The 14237-nt window shown below is 48.4% G+C and overlaps 1 protein-coding gene across 11 annotated transcripts in view; it reads left to right on the top strand.

The window, feature by feature from the left end:
* The window catches only part of MAST3 (microtubule associated serine/threonine kinase 3), a 69565-nt gene that overhangs the window by 28512 nt on the left and 26816 nt on the right, over nucleotides 1–14237 (top strand). For 6 of the 11 annotated variants that reach the window (XM_073324482.1, XM_073324477.1, XM_073324485.1 and 3 more), the window contains 3 exons: nucleotides 10248–10336; nucleotides 10990–11062; nucleotides 11886–11906. The exons of 2 other annotated variants lie outside the window; for them this stretch is intronic. In XM_073324482.1, coding sequence (XP_073180583.1) covers nucleotides 10248–10336; nucleotides 10990–11062; nucleotides 11886–11906 — 183 coding nt within the window. Of the gene's footprint in view, nucleotides 1–10247; nucleotides 10337–10989; nucleotides 11063–11885; nucleotides 11944–14237 lie in introns of all 11 variants that reach the window. 3 more of the 11 variants (XM_073324479.1, XM_073324478.1, XM_073324483.1) reach the window with 2 other exon arrangements.

Below are 14237 nucleotides of genomic sequence, written 5' to 3'. Positions count from 1 at the left end.
TGGCTGCGAGATGTTCAGTAGTGCCCATTGGGTTAGGATGGGGTTTAATTGATTAAGGCCTCCGGACTCAGCAGCAAGTTTAGGCCCTGATCTTGCAAGCACTTAAGCCTGTGCTTTAGCTTTTGTTCAAGTTTCTAGCTGTCGTGGTTGCAGAGAAAAGCTTGAAAATGTGACCAAAGTGTGACCTAAAGGCTCTCCCCCCGCCCCCCAGTTAGTGCAAAGAACCTGAAACGCATTCGTTTTTAGAATCTCCTGAGTTTTAAGCCCATCTCGTGATTTTGGGGGCTTCTGGCTCATAACTTTTGGACAGTTGGGGTGGGTGATGCTGCTGCCCGTGCTGTGCTGTACTCCATTACGTTGCAATAGGCCGTTCTGAAATTCTTTGACAATGCAGACTGTTAAAAAGTAAAGAAGTCACTACGCGAAGGGAATTGTCTGAACCCATTGTTGAGTTAGAACAATGTAGAGAGGAGTGTGTGATTGGGCGGGGACTAAACATGTGCATCACAGCTGCTGTCTGTAAACTGATCTGAGGTGAGTGGCCCAGACAGCAGGCCTGGGTAAGCCCGCTAGCATCTTTCCAGTGAGCTACAGTTCGTGCTAGAAAGCGGCTGACTCTTTCCCTGAATGGTGTAGACAGGGCCTGAGAAATTGGTTAACAGGGCCAGCTGAATTATACTGTCCTCTTGAAGGCAATAGTTTGGTTGTGGCTGACAGCGCTTTGCAGTTGTTAGCCCTTTAAACCCTGGTGTACACTAGCAAAATTACTTGTTGCACCCTGATCTGATGCCAGTTTCGTTTTAAAAAATGAGTGCTACTTTACCTTGTGATTTTAGTCCAGCAGTCTCAACGCTTTTGACTTGGATGTTGCCATTTAACCATTTCAGAAGTGAGGAAACTGAGGCACAGAGCGGGGAAGTGACTTGCCCAAGGTTTCACAGCAAGTCAGTGCCGGATTCGGGAATAGAACCCAGGAGTCCAGACTCGGCTCCTTGTCTCGTGGTTACAACGTGACCTGTGGCCTGCCTACTTATTGAGATCCTGTTTTTTAAAGAAAGGTGTAATTCTCCTGTGTTATCAGACTGGATGTATTGAAAATGTTCCTGGGTGACTTGTGTGGTTTGTATTATGTGGTCTGCACTGTCCCATGCACCTCTGTGGCGCTCAGAGGGCGAGGAGATTGGGCTCATCAGGGTGGGGGCATTGCAGGGAAGCAGCTGGGATTGCATTGCAGTCCTCATCCAGCAACAGTGTGCCCTGTGCCTGCATAGTCTGCACTTGGGTCTGAGTGGACTTGCTTGGCCCCTTGCGTGCCTTTTACTGTAGCTAAAAATGTTTGGGTTGAATTGAATGCTGGTGAAATCCTCCACTCAGAGTCAAACTGGGCAGCCGCAGTGCAAGCTTCGCTCTCTGCCTCATCCTGCCCTGGCAGGGCCACCGGTGCGGGAGTTCTGTTTCCAGGCTATTGGACAGACTGGGCCTGTTTTGAAAGTAGGTTCCTTGGATCCCTGGGGAGCTGGGCTAGACCATCCAGTCATTTTCCATAGGCCACCAGACAGCTCATAACAGCTGGTCACCTTGTCACCAGGTTTTGATTTGAGCCCATGTCCAAGGCAAAGGGGCCTGTGTCCCATTCCTCAGAGCCAGCCTGGCCTTGTGGTGCCCTGGAAGGTGTTTGTAACCAGATGCTTATTTCTCTAAACATTTAATGGAGAAATGTGATAGGCCCCTTCTTAGGCCTGGTTCTGTAGGAAAGGCACAAGACACCTGAATGCATTGTGCCCTGATGGTAACGCTTTGGTCGAAAAGCCTTGTCTACGTGTTCTAGCTCTCAGACTCTGCTTCCTGTCTCTCTTGCGGGGCAGCCTGGGGTGGGATTGCCTTGCTTATATTCATGAAATAAACCTAAGACTGATACTGTGAGCCGCTGCCAGGTGGAATGGCCTGGGGTTGTGATAATGAGATAGGTCAGATGATGCAGTTCTCAGCCTGCTGTGGTGTTTACTTCCTGTCTTCTGTAGCAGGCTTTCTTGTGCTGTCACAGGTTGTTGTGAGGGGCTTTTGGGTCACAGTTGCTGCAACAGTTCCCTGATCTGTGAGCGTGTGCTTGAGGGTGCGATGGTTGCTCTGGTGCTGCTGGAAGGTGACTTTGGAGATGTGCCGCACTGAGGGTGCGTTGTCACATTCTTCTGTAAATAACCTGATCTTTGCTGACTGCTGGTTTCCACTCCATTTTTGGCAAAACTTACAAATGTAGGATTAGAGCCAGAGCACTGGGGGCTGGGTTAGTGCCCCTCACTCCTAACTTTGAGAGTAAGCAGCCGTTTTTGCACAAGGCTTACTTATTTTGGAGGAAGGGAGCCAGATGCAGCTGATGCATCGGGCAGGGTTAAAATGGCGCGAGATAGCTGTAGCACCGAGGGTGGAGTGCGCAGGAACAGGAAATATTATCAGAATCTGTCTGTATAGAGATTACGGGAACTAACCTAGCCAAACGTTTGTGTTCACTTTAAAAATAAACCTCCTGAGGGGGAGTGTGCAGGGTGGTCGTGTCTCTACAAAAAATGATGCATTGTATTGCAGAAATCAGTAAGCTGCACCAAGCTCTTCAGATTTTTACATGCTGCCGTTCTAAAGATTATTTTGGGGAAGTCCTATGGCCTGTGTAATACAGGATGTCTGACTAGAGGGTCACAATGGTCTCTTCTGATCCTGGGATCTATGAATCTATGGAAGACGGCCGTGGTGTTCTGCACATGTTCGCTGTCGTTAATTATTTACCATTTCTCTAGAGCTGACCTCTTGACGTGGGTTAACGAGGTGATATGAGAGCTTGCTCGTTTATTAATCAAAATCACTGCAAAACATCCATTCAAATTTGTTTGTTCATTATTCTTGGGGTATCTTATGTATGTCAGTCAATCTTCATCTCAGTGTAGCTACAGATTAGCATTAGAAATTTGCTAACATGGAATTAGAGTAGAAGTGAATCCTCACCGGTCCATGGGTCAGTATTTCAAACGCTTGGGGGTCAGAGGGGAGGGGTTTGCTACTGTAGATGCTATACCTTGTTTAAAAAAAAAAAAAAAGTCAAATACCAAAACAAACCCACTGGAGTGGGCCAGGAAAAAATGATGGTGGAGGAAGACTGGAACTTCTGGAGTACCAGTCTGTGGCAATCCCTAGCTGCTTTGGAGGAAGGGCAACACACCTGGTGGTATAGGGTTCCTCCAAGGCTGGTTTTTTCTTTACCCCTGTTAATTAGAGGTCCGCTCATGTCTTGCAGCAAGAGCGGAAGAGCCATTCCAAACGTCCGATTTTACCCGTATTTACTGTTGTAACTCTGGATGTTCTCGTTATCCACTCAAAGGTCCAATCATTTTCTTGCATTCTGCTGAGCTCTTGGCCTCCTGGAGCTCTGTGTGGGCTCTGGAAAATGCCTTTGCAGCCAGAGGAAACAACTGTCTTTCTAGGCCAGCATTAATATGGGGAGCACTGGGGATACAGCTCCAGCAGGGTAGGTACCAGAGAGACTGCAAGCCCAGTCATAACTGCAGCTGAGAAAAGGCTTCTGTTGCCCCACGCGGGGTAAAGATGAAAATGCTTAAAGACACATATCTAACCCTTGATTTAAAGTATTTCCCTCCTTCCATCCTTCGCGGCTGGTGCTGCAGCATTGCCTCTCTATGCTGCACAGTTCCATCAGCTGGGTAATTAAAATATGGCCTCTAAGTAAACGACTTCTCTGATAGGAATGGCAGGCACCACAAGGGATTTGCAGGTGAGAAATGAGGAGAGGTGTGGGAAGTAGGAAAATTGGTTAGAGCCTGTGGAAGCTTCCTGACATCCTCCAGTGGCTAATGAATATGCCCTTGATGAGCACAAGGTGCGGGCTCACCCTCAGCAAAGGGGACTATTCAGAAAACAATGAATGTGCATGGAAAAATGTTCACACGCTGCTGTGTGGGTACACTGTGTGTCTGTGTGAAGCCACGCCAGGCATTCCTCCTGCCAGGGGGGTGTTGGGGCCCCCGCGTGGCAGGACAGACTAATGCCCACGAGGTGACTGGGTCAGCCGCTGACGTTCATTTAGTGCAGTCGGTAGCAGGTTGTGCACTGATGCAGTGAGAATCCATACAGCAGTTATAGAGGGTCTGTGTGGGGGTTGTCTGGAGCTAAAACATTGTATTGCCTTACTCCTGGTGCAAATAACTTTTCTGAATTCATAATTAGACCCCACAGAGAGTCTTCCCAGGCTCCTTGGTTTTCTTTTCTTTGATTTGAAGCTCTGAGCTAATGTGGGTACCTCATGATGGTAAACTGAGTTGTTATTTTTAGTGCCCATGCAAGGGTTTCTGTTCCCAGCTTTGAATGGAAATTCTGCACAGCCTTTTTACTGAGCAGTCTAGGATTACAGCAATCCAGGAGACATAGTTTGACTTACTTTATTTAAATCTGGCTCTCGGGTGTATTCTTGTTTTCATGGAAGATGTGCCTTTGGTCTGACATCTATGGAAATCTCCCCTAATTTTAGTTTGTGACTCTGTAGATTGTGTTTTCCTGCTTCTGGGGTCTGCTCTGAGTGTTTGCTACTTTTTATTCATTGTTAAATAATAAATATTCGGTGTGTCCAGAAATATGGCAGGCAGTCTCACTAGCAAGCAGACACGGGCCTGGCCCCCAAGCACTTACTGACTCCGTTTAATGGGAGAGGAGACTGGAACAATTTTTCAGCCGAGTCTGTTTCATTATATACTCGTCACATCAAGCATCTCTGTCAAGGCACTGAAAGGCAGCTTTTTATACTGGCCACGCAGGTCTGTGACGCAGCGAGGCGTTTGAAGTTACGGATGCTGAAGGTGAAACTCGTTCTCCTGTGTGCAATAGACTATACTGGGTTTTTATTAAAAGCTATTTGCAAGGGAACATCTGCAAAGATCAGAGGCCTGTAAGTCCTTTGCTCAGAGGAGCATCTTAACAGTTTGTGCAGCGAGAGGCACATTGCACCAAGGATAAACTGTGAATTATAATTGGAAACGTGAGATTAAAATCAGCAGTCTGGAGTCTCATGCGGCTGGCACCTGTTGTTGCTGAAAAGGGAAGTTATTTGTTACAGCAGATCCTGAAGGAGGAGACTGAGCCAGATCCTGCAAATGGATCCTCACAGGCCCAGCCCTCTTGCTGTGTTTACTATCCTGCTCTCAGTACTTGATACACTCAGATGTTCAGCCCAGCACTGATGGTGTCTCATGTGCCCCTTTTCAGCAAAATGGAGGGAGGCCTGGAAGGAACCACTAATTATAACTGAATTTCAATTTAAAAAATTGACAGCTTATACACTGCAAGAAATGCTTAAGGCTATGAGAATGGCTTTATATCGCACTGTGCAGAATTTATATCGCAACTTTTTAAAAAAAATAGAATGCATTGGTCGATTGTTAGTAGGCACAGACAGGATGAGTGTGAGTAATTGTATCAGGAATCTTGTGATAATTGGCATTCAGACCCCAGCTGCTAGAGTCATGTAAAATTAAAAATATATTTTTTTAAACAAGTACATTTCTAGCCCTTACAGAGAAAAGCATGAAAATGTGACCTCATGTATCTTAAATACTCAAAAACCTGACCTCAGACCTTACTTCCTCCTGTGCTGCAGTCCAGTTCCTCCCCTGGTTACGGTCAGTCACTGGTTGTGATACTTCCTCCCAGATGATGCCAGTGTCTTCAATATCTTCTGGCACTGTCTTCTGCTAGTTCTCCCCTGACCTTTCTCTTTCCTCCCTCAGGCACCCAATTCAAGGCTGGCTTAGCATGTCTCCCATCTTCTATGTGGGGTACGTGTCCCAACGTCCTGAGCCGACTTTCTTTGATGATATTTTCTAACACGTCTGGCTCTGGCAGCTCCCTGACTTCCCTTTGTTGTTTTGTCTTTCCAGGAAATACGTAGCGTCTTCCTCAGCCATCTGTGATGGGCCACCTCTAGTCTCTTCTTGTTAGCGCCTGCCCTTGGCCAGTAGCATGCTCAGCACAGTCACATGGTATAATCTGACCTTTAGTTTGGAGTGGACACCTCTGCTTGGCCAGGTGGCGTTCATCCTTCCAAAAGAGAAGTTTGCTTTTCCTGATCTCTGATGCATATCTTTATCCCAAATGTCATCGCACTCTACAGAGAGAGGGACTTGGACCTGTTGGATTTCATTTCCATCCACTCTGTCAGGAATCAGGGCCTGCAGCAGAGCTAGTCTCTGGGCAACCTAACACACCCAGCTATCCTGTAGTAGGCAGCTGGATTTGGTCCCCCACCCGATTGGTGGGAGGGTCAGCATACCAGCTCTTGAGCCAAGCAGCAGCAGTTCGGCTGTGTTAGCCTGCTGGTTCCCAGCCTTGCCCCTTTCTTGCTGCACTTTAGGTAACCTGGCTCTGACCGTTGGCTCTGATTCCTGACCTGTCTCCAGTTCTGACCCTCTGCTCTGATTCTTGACTTTTGAGTCTGGCTCTGACACTGGATTCCTATTCCTTGCTTCCGACTCCTACGCTAATCATAGATTCCAGAGGAGACCCCAGTGATCATCTAGTCTGACCTCCTGTATAACACAGGTCAGAGAACAGCCCCAAAACAATTCCTAGAGCAGATCTGGGAACCACTAGGCCTGACCACCCACAACCCTGTCTCTGACACATGTTAACCTTTGCATCTGTTCTCCAGTTTCCTGCCTTCATAATCTGGGTTTTCTCTACATTTACTTTCAGTCCAATTTTTGCTCCTGTTCTCCCTCTGATGGAAGGGCAGTCGTTCTGTTCAACGTCATGCTTTGTAAAGCAGTGTCATTGGCAAAGTCTACTCATCTATGCTAACCGATTTTACCCCTTCAGCGATGCCTGTTGTCTGCTTTATCACCCAGACCGTCGATAGTACAAGGCAAATTGATAACAGACACCCTTGTCTAAGTCAAGTCACAATATCGAAACACTCACCCAGGACTGTATCTGATCCTACTGCATATTTGCTTCCATCATATAAACTCCTTATTATGTTGATAGCTTGTCTGGTATCCCCTAGCTTCTAGCAATATTTCACGGGTCTCTCTATGGACACTGTCAAACTCTTTCTTAAAGTCAGTGAAGTTAATTAAGATGCCTTTTGCCAAGCAATAGCTTTTTCAGTGATCTGTTGAAGAGCGAATATCTGTTCACAACATGATCTACCTGGACAGAACCCAGCTTGCTCTTGTAGTATGGCATCCACTGTAGTCTTCATTCTGTTCAGCTGATGGTAGCCGATACTTTGCCTGGAATTGATAGCCTTACAGTACCTCCCCTGTTCATGCACTAAGATCCCCCCCTTTTTTGGCAGTGCCACCATGATACCATCTTTCCAGTCTGGTGGCACTTTGTCTTTCACCCATGTTTGGTTACTTTTGTTAGCTGCTCAGTCAGAATATTGCCTCCTGCCTTCAGTACTTCTACTTGAATTCTGTTAGTCCCGGGAACTTATACCTGTTTGAGGACTTGGATAGCTGCTACAAGTTCATTGGGTGTTACTGGTCCTACTTCTATTTGTGCATAATCATCAGCTCTGAGCAGTTTAATGTTCTTTCCATTGTTTGGCTTTTTCTTCAGATGTTTTCAGCATCTGTCCATGAGAGTCCCTGAAGGGCATCACAAGGGATGGTCTGGTGCTTCCTGAGAGGTTTTTCACTGTTCTGTAGAGCTGCTTGAAAGTCTCCCTTCTGTGCTTCTGCAACCTCCTGAACCCAAACATTTCTCTCTTGCCTGCATCTCTCCTTTATTTCTTTATCCCTGTCTCTGTCTTTTGCATCCACCTCTAAGAGTTCTGCCTGTCTTGCACTGTTCCTTTTTTGCCTTCAGAACCTTGTCAATCACTGTTCATGTTCCAGATGTAATCCACGCGTCTTCCTTCTGCCTCCTTCAGTGGCCCATTACTTCCTCTGCTGTCTCAGCTACCATCTTCTGTCAGTTTGACCATCTGTCTTCCAGGTTTTCATCAGCCTGATCCTGTAAAACACCGGAATGGTTGCTAAATGCAATCTGATCTGTGTTTCTTTGTCCTTGAACTTCTCGCTTGCTGTAACACTCCTGTTGCCTATCTTTGTGATCTTTTTGAGCATACATTGTAACATGGCAACTAAAAGATAATGATCTGAGCGAACATCTGCTCTTCTGCTGATTCTGATATCTTTCAGAGAAGATGCCCATCTGTTAGTTATACACTCATGGTCTATCTGATTGACTGTCACATTGTCTGGTGGTCTCCCTGTGAGCCTGGGAGTACTATTGTGCTGGAAAAGACAGCCTCCTCTTAAGGGGTTTGTGCCACAGAGATTCAAGAGCCATTTGCCATTATCTTGGATGTCTTCTGCTACTGTGCCCATGACTTCTTCCCAGCCAGTAGAGTTGTTGCCACTTTGTGCTTGGAAGTCTTGCCTGTCATCAGCTTGATGTTGTGGTTAGGCATGACACCCAGGACTGCTGCACCTGCTTGTAGACTATCCTTTTCACTGTTGCTTGCTGTGCATTGTTGGTGCATATCCTTGGATTAATGTTCCCTTGACATGTCTTGTTTCAACCTGGTTGTTAGTCTGTCTTTCACTGGCTCCCAAGCCAGCAGGATTTTCACTGTGATGTGGTCCAGCATAATTCCTACACTTCTTTTCTGTGTTCCTCCTCCTGAGTTGACGGCTGTAGCGCCTTCAGATATCATCTTCCCACTCCCTGCCCATCTCGTCCCACTATTACATCAAGTATCATCAGATGGTATTTTTTCATTTCTCATGTAACCTGTGCCAGCTTTCCCGCACCATACAAAGTATGTACATTCCACCTGCCTAGACTTGTTACAGCTTTGGTCATTAGGATTCCATGTCTCAAGATCTCAGGTTCCTTTTGGCTTTCACTGAGCTCTGTCAGATTTGGGTTTTGAGTGTCCTCTGCACCCACTGTCCTCAGGTTTTGATTTAACTGTTTCTGTTGCAGTAAAGTTTTAGCTGAGGGGGTCGCAAACCTAACTGCAGAACCCTCCTCTTCTGTCCAGGCCTGGGACCAGCACTCTGGCTAACAGTGGCAAAGTTTTCAAAAAGAAAAACAGCAACAACAAAAAGAATCCCCACATCTATGGCTTAAAAAAACATGAGATTTTGTTACAGTCTCATGATTCTTGAAAATTTGGGGTTGGAGACTCTCTGCTAAGGGCACTTACGGGGGGGTACCAGCACACAGGGACAGAGCCCATGGGTCTGATTCCAAGGCAGTGAGCCTTCCTCGGTTTGCAGGTTGCAATGCCCTCCTCTGTGCTGTAACAGCTGATCTAGGATAAGTCAGAAGATTGGGTTATCCATGGTTATAACACAGTGATTCCTTTGCTTGGATTGGATTCTCAAATAGCTTTCCAGCTAGCAAAAGGTTCTCTGCTCCTTCCTGGCCCTGTTGCGCCCTTGGTTTCTTGCTCCTGTTTTCCACATCCTTTGTTTAAAGAAGGCTCTCCAGGTTGAACCTCTGGCCGGGGAGGTAGTCACCAAAGTCCTAGTGTTTGAATACAGACATGGAGCACAGCTGAAAGGGGAAACTGATCCTGCAGCTGTCTTTTATGGAGCAAAAGCCAGCACAGTTTCACCAGTGGTGTCTCTGCAGCTGTGGCAATAGGGCATGCTCGTCCATTCGGGCTCACAGGTATCAGAGCAAAGTGGTTTAAAGTTAGACCATAAACAACAGTGATTTACTGTATTATTTGGTTACGACGGTGAATTTAGGAACCAGAGGGCCTTTTCCATCAAACTCTCGTTTATGGGCATGAAACCACTTGCCAGTTTCTTCTTTGCTTCCACTTTTTTAGGTCCTTTTGGCTCTTTTCTATTCTTATTTGCTGGATATTGGCTGTCTGTGAGCTCCATCCTCCCCTAGGTCCAGCTGGAACTGGAAGTCGGACCTGGGCGAGACCAGTTTCCTGTTAAATAAAATCATGCCAGCCCTCTTCAAAAGCATTCAAGAGGCCACGCTCTTCCCTTTTGCTGGGCTCCTCATGCTCTGTTCTGTTATACCAGAGGTGCTGAGCTCTGGGGCTGGCACTCCGGTGGGGCTCTCCTGCATGAATTGGGGGTGCTACAGTTGTAAAGCAAAGCACTTGGAGTGTTGAGATGGTTTATAAATCCCGAAGCCTTATAAACTTCCACGCCCCTTTGCTTTGGCTTCTGGGAACCATGCAACAATGACACTCTGTTTTCCCTTTCTAGCTGCCGGAGCAGTAACAGGAAAAGCCTGGTGGTGGGAACGCCGTCTCCAACCCTCTCACGGCCTCTCTCCCCGCTCTCTGTGCCGACAGGTAGGGAAGGTCTGAGCTCTGGGGAGCAGGCTATGCACCTGCCGTGGTTTTATCCTGGTTACTTTGGAGGGGCAGTGCGTGGCCCTAAGGTATCTTGAAGGCAGCTTGCTGACACCTTCAGTCCCTTGCAGGATCCTTTGTTGGAAGGACTGGAGGGGCAACACCAGGTTGCCCCTGTGGGTTTTGTTTTTTTTTTATTCAGATTATTATGAAATCCCTTCTCAGTGGTGTATGTGCTGTGTGAAGATGCTGTGGGCCAGAAGTGTTGATTTCTCTATTTTAGCAGTAAGCCGAGCGTCAGCCCCTTGGGACGGGCGTGTGTGTTAGACTTGGGGTTTGCAGAGCGGCAGCTGCACAAGACATGGGTTAATAAATAAAGATTGGAGTGGGGGAGGCCATGTTTTAACTTTGTCCTCGTAGCAATTGCGGTTGTCGTGACAGTGACGGGGACAGTTATCTCCCCACAGGATGTCTCCTGTCTTCATGGAATGGGTTTATTTTCCAATAGGAATATAACAAATCTTTACAGCACAATTTACTTTGTGACTCTTTAACCTTAAGTAACCTCTGCTGTCAGAGGTGAGATCCCAGACAACAAGCCAATGGGCTGGATCAGAAGTTGCATTAATTTCTCTCTCTCTCTCTGTCTGCAGCTGGGAGCAGCCCCTTGGATAGCCCACGAAACTTCTCCACTAGCACGTCTGTCAACTTTCCCTTTGCTCGCAGGTAAACCGGGGCTTGCTTTCTCCTTCCCTCTCCTACCCCCAACAGAGAAAGTAAATACCAGCAGACAGGGCTGGACTGAGAGAGAAGTGAAAGAATCCACTCTCATTTACAGTATTGTTTTCATGGCAAAAGGTGGCGCAGTGGGTAACTGCTGGCTGCTGCCTTTCACCTCCAGAGAGCAGTGTCCACATGGTGCATGTGCTCATGGGTGAGAATGTGCTTGGGGATTTCATCATGTTCTTTAATTAATCCATGTCACATTTCAGTGTGATTATCAGTCTCTGTTCAAGAGTTATCCATGGCTGGAGAAAAAGGGCCAGGGGGATTTGCAGGGCCTAGACTGAGAAGGTCCAATGGCAGAGTCACTGCGCAAACCCTGCCTGGTTTGCACCTGACTCAAGCCAGAACTAACATAACAGAGGAAAACTCACTTCGGGTTGTGGGTGGGTGTTTAGAGACAGCCCCAGCTGGGTAGGAAGAGGAGGCCCTCTTTCCTGAGTCCCTTCATAAATTAGAGCACAGCCCAAAAGGGCTTCAGAGCACTTCGTTAGCTGAAGCATTTGTCCCCAGAGTTCTGCTATGTGCAGATTTTCCCTCTTAGCTCTTTGGAGACTGGGTGAGCTGTGATGCCTGCTAGAGCTGTCAGTGTTCCCACAGACAGAGAGAATACGGTAACCCGTGAGCCTAGGAAATGACAGCAAGCCTGGGAGTGTTGTTCTCGGTTACCGTCTTGTTCTTTTTTTCCTTCTTTCTGTTTGTCTCTTTCCTCTGCCACTGTGTCTCGCTCCCTCTTCCTGGCTGATAATCTCCCACCACCCTGCAGTCATGCTCCTCGGACTGACAGGTAATTACGAGAAGGAACCAAGCCTTTCCAGAGAGAGGTGCGGAATGGAGGGGGCCTGTGTTCAGTGGGTAATGCCTGCTCCACTTTGACATGTCCCTTGTCGCTGTGTGTTCGTACCTCGCTTGTCCTGAGCGTAACCCCCATTGTGGCAGTGCCGGATTTAATCAGTCTGTGACTGGCCTCCATAATTCTCTGCGGCTCCAGGCACAGACACGGCTCTGTTCCCCTCATGCTGCAGTTGGCCAGGAGTTCAGGCCCAAATTCTGCCCCACTTTCACACTTCTCACCAGATTATAAACAGTGTCCTGGATTCTAAACAGCTGCTCCTCTGAAATCTACAACTAGGTCACCAGGAAAAATCGCCAATGCGTGTGCAGGGTGGAGATGGGAACAGTGCTCTCCAGGCCCTGCTGGGTTGATGCCGTTAGCCTCCCTGGTGTACGCAGGCAGAAATGAACAGGAGGTCAGGTTTAATTTCAAGGATCATTAGGGAAAATGGGGAGTGTTAACTCCTTGTTTGCCAAATGGGAAAGAGCTAGGATGGAGCAAGTGACACTTTATTCTCAAGCTGCTAATGATGGGAAAACAGAAAAATGATAATGCAAGCAACTTACGAGGTTGAACCAGCTCCTGATGCGAGAGTCCTTGGCACTGCTAAAGGCCTTACTGTGGGGGCTTAGCCAATTCTCGTAACTTATCCCGGCGAGCTGCTGGGATAAAGCGGGAATTTTCTGTAATATTTTCATGAATCCTATGTGTGCCTCAGTTTCCCTGTGTACTTTGCATTGCTACCCTGTGAAGGGAAAAGGGTCAAGTCTCCTCTTGGGGACAGCGCAGGACACAAGGTCCCCTTGCTGACTGGGCTGTAGTGAATAGGCTCCTTAAGAAACTGGTTGAAACTGACCCAGATCAACAGAGGGTCCAGCAGGACAATGGAAGCCCCAAGGACTGAACAAAGCTCTGGGACGGGGTGGGGCTGAACACAGCATGGCCCTGCCTGGAGACAAAGGACTGGGAGGTGACCAGCAAGGGGTAAAGAAAAGGCTTCTGGAAGAAGCTGGCTGCTCTCACCTGGGACTGGCTAAGGAATCTGAGAGAGACAGAGCCTGCAATGGAATTCAGTGCAGTTTGGCTGGTGGATTGCTCTGGCTTGGCTGGAATGAACTATTTTCACCTTTGTTTCTCTGTGCTAATCTAAGGACTCCCAGTGCTGCATTCCAGTTGACTAATTAACCCTACTCTGTTTGAAAAACACTGCTTGGTGTCCTGCACATCCTGGCTGCAGTGCCGCACCCCCTGGGGCATGTACAAGTCTGGAAGCAGGAGTCTCTCAGTTGGACTCCCTGAGCAGAAGTCACAGCACGAAGCAGGCTGGCTGAAGCCCAGAGGCTCAGTCTCAAAGGCAGTGGGGCTGCATGGCCTTTCCTGAAGGAACAGTGAGAGCCCTTGGGGGTCTGCATTATGAAGGGTTCTCCAAGAGACTGGTTAAAACAGGGGTGGGCCAAGTTTTTCGCCAAGGGCCACATCTGGGTATGGAAATTGTATGGTGGGCCATGAATGCTCACAAAATTGGGGGTTGGGGTGTGGGAGGGGGTGAGGGGGGGGTGCGGGCTCTGTGGTAGGTTCAGAAATGAGTTCAGTGTGCGGGAGGGGGCTCCAGGCCTGGGCAGGCAGTTGGGAGGGCGCAATGTTCCCTCTCATTTTTGACAGGCTGTGTGCACAAAAAATGTGTTCTGTGCAAATTGTTGTGCTTCTGTGTAAATTTTTGTGAGCGTGGTGTTTCGCCGTGTGTGCGGGGTTTAGGATCTGTGCACGCGCGCACAGCTTAGAGGGAACAGTGGGGTGGGGCTCTGGGGTGCGGCTGGGATTAAGGGGTTCGGAGGGCAGGAGAGGGATATGGGCTCGTGCAGGGACTTGGGGCATGGGAGGCGGTTGGGGTGCAGGCTTCAGGTGGCACTTACCTCAGCAGCTCCCAGAAGCAGTGGCATGTCCCCTCTCCAGCTCCTATGTGGACGTACAGCCAGGCAGCTCTGCACGCTGCCCCGTGCACAGATGCCGCCCCTGCAGCTCCCATTAGCCATGGTTCCCAGCCAGTGGGAACTGTGGGGGCAGCACTTGGGGTGGGGGCAGCGTGCCGAGCCTCTTGGCTGCCCGTATGTGTAGGAGCCGGAGAGGGGTCGTGCTATTGTTCCGGGAGCCACACGGAGCCACGGTATGCAAGGAGCGGGGCAAGCCCCCAACTCCGCTCCTTGCCTGGAGTGCCGGAGCGGAGCAAGCCCCGGATCCTGCTCCCTAGCGGGAGCTCGAGGGCCAGATTAAAATGTCTGAAGG

This window comes from Lepidochelys kempii, chromosome 25 (genome assembly GCF_965140265.1).
Source record: "Lepidochelys kempii isolate rLepKem1 chromosome 25, rLepKem1.hap2, whole genome shotgun sequence".
Classification (NCBI taxonomy): domain Eukaryota; kingdom Metazoa; phylum Chordata; order Testudines; family Cheloniidae; genus Lepidochelys; species Lepidochelys kempii.
The sequence above is the reverse complement of the archived record's forward strand: the minus strand, read 5'-3'. Positions and strand labels throughout refer to the sequence as shown.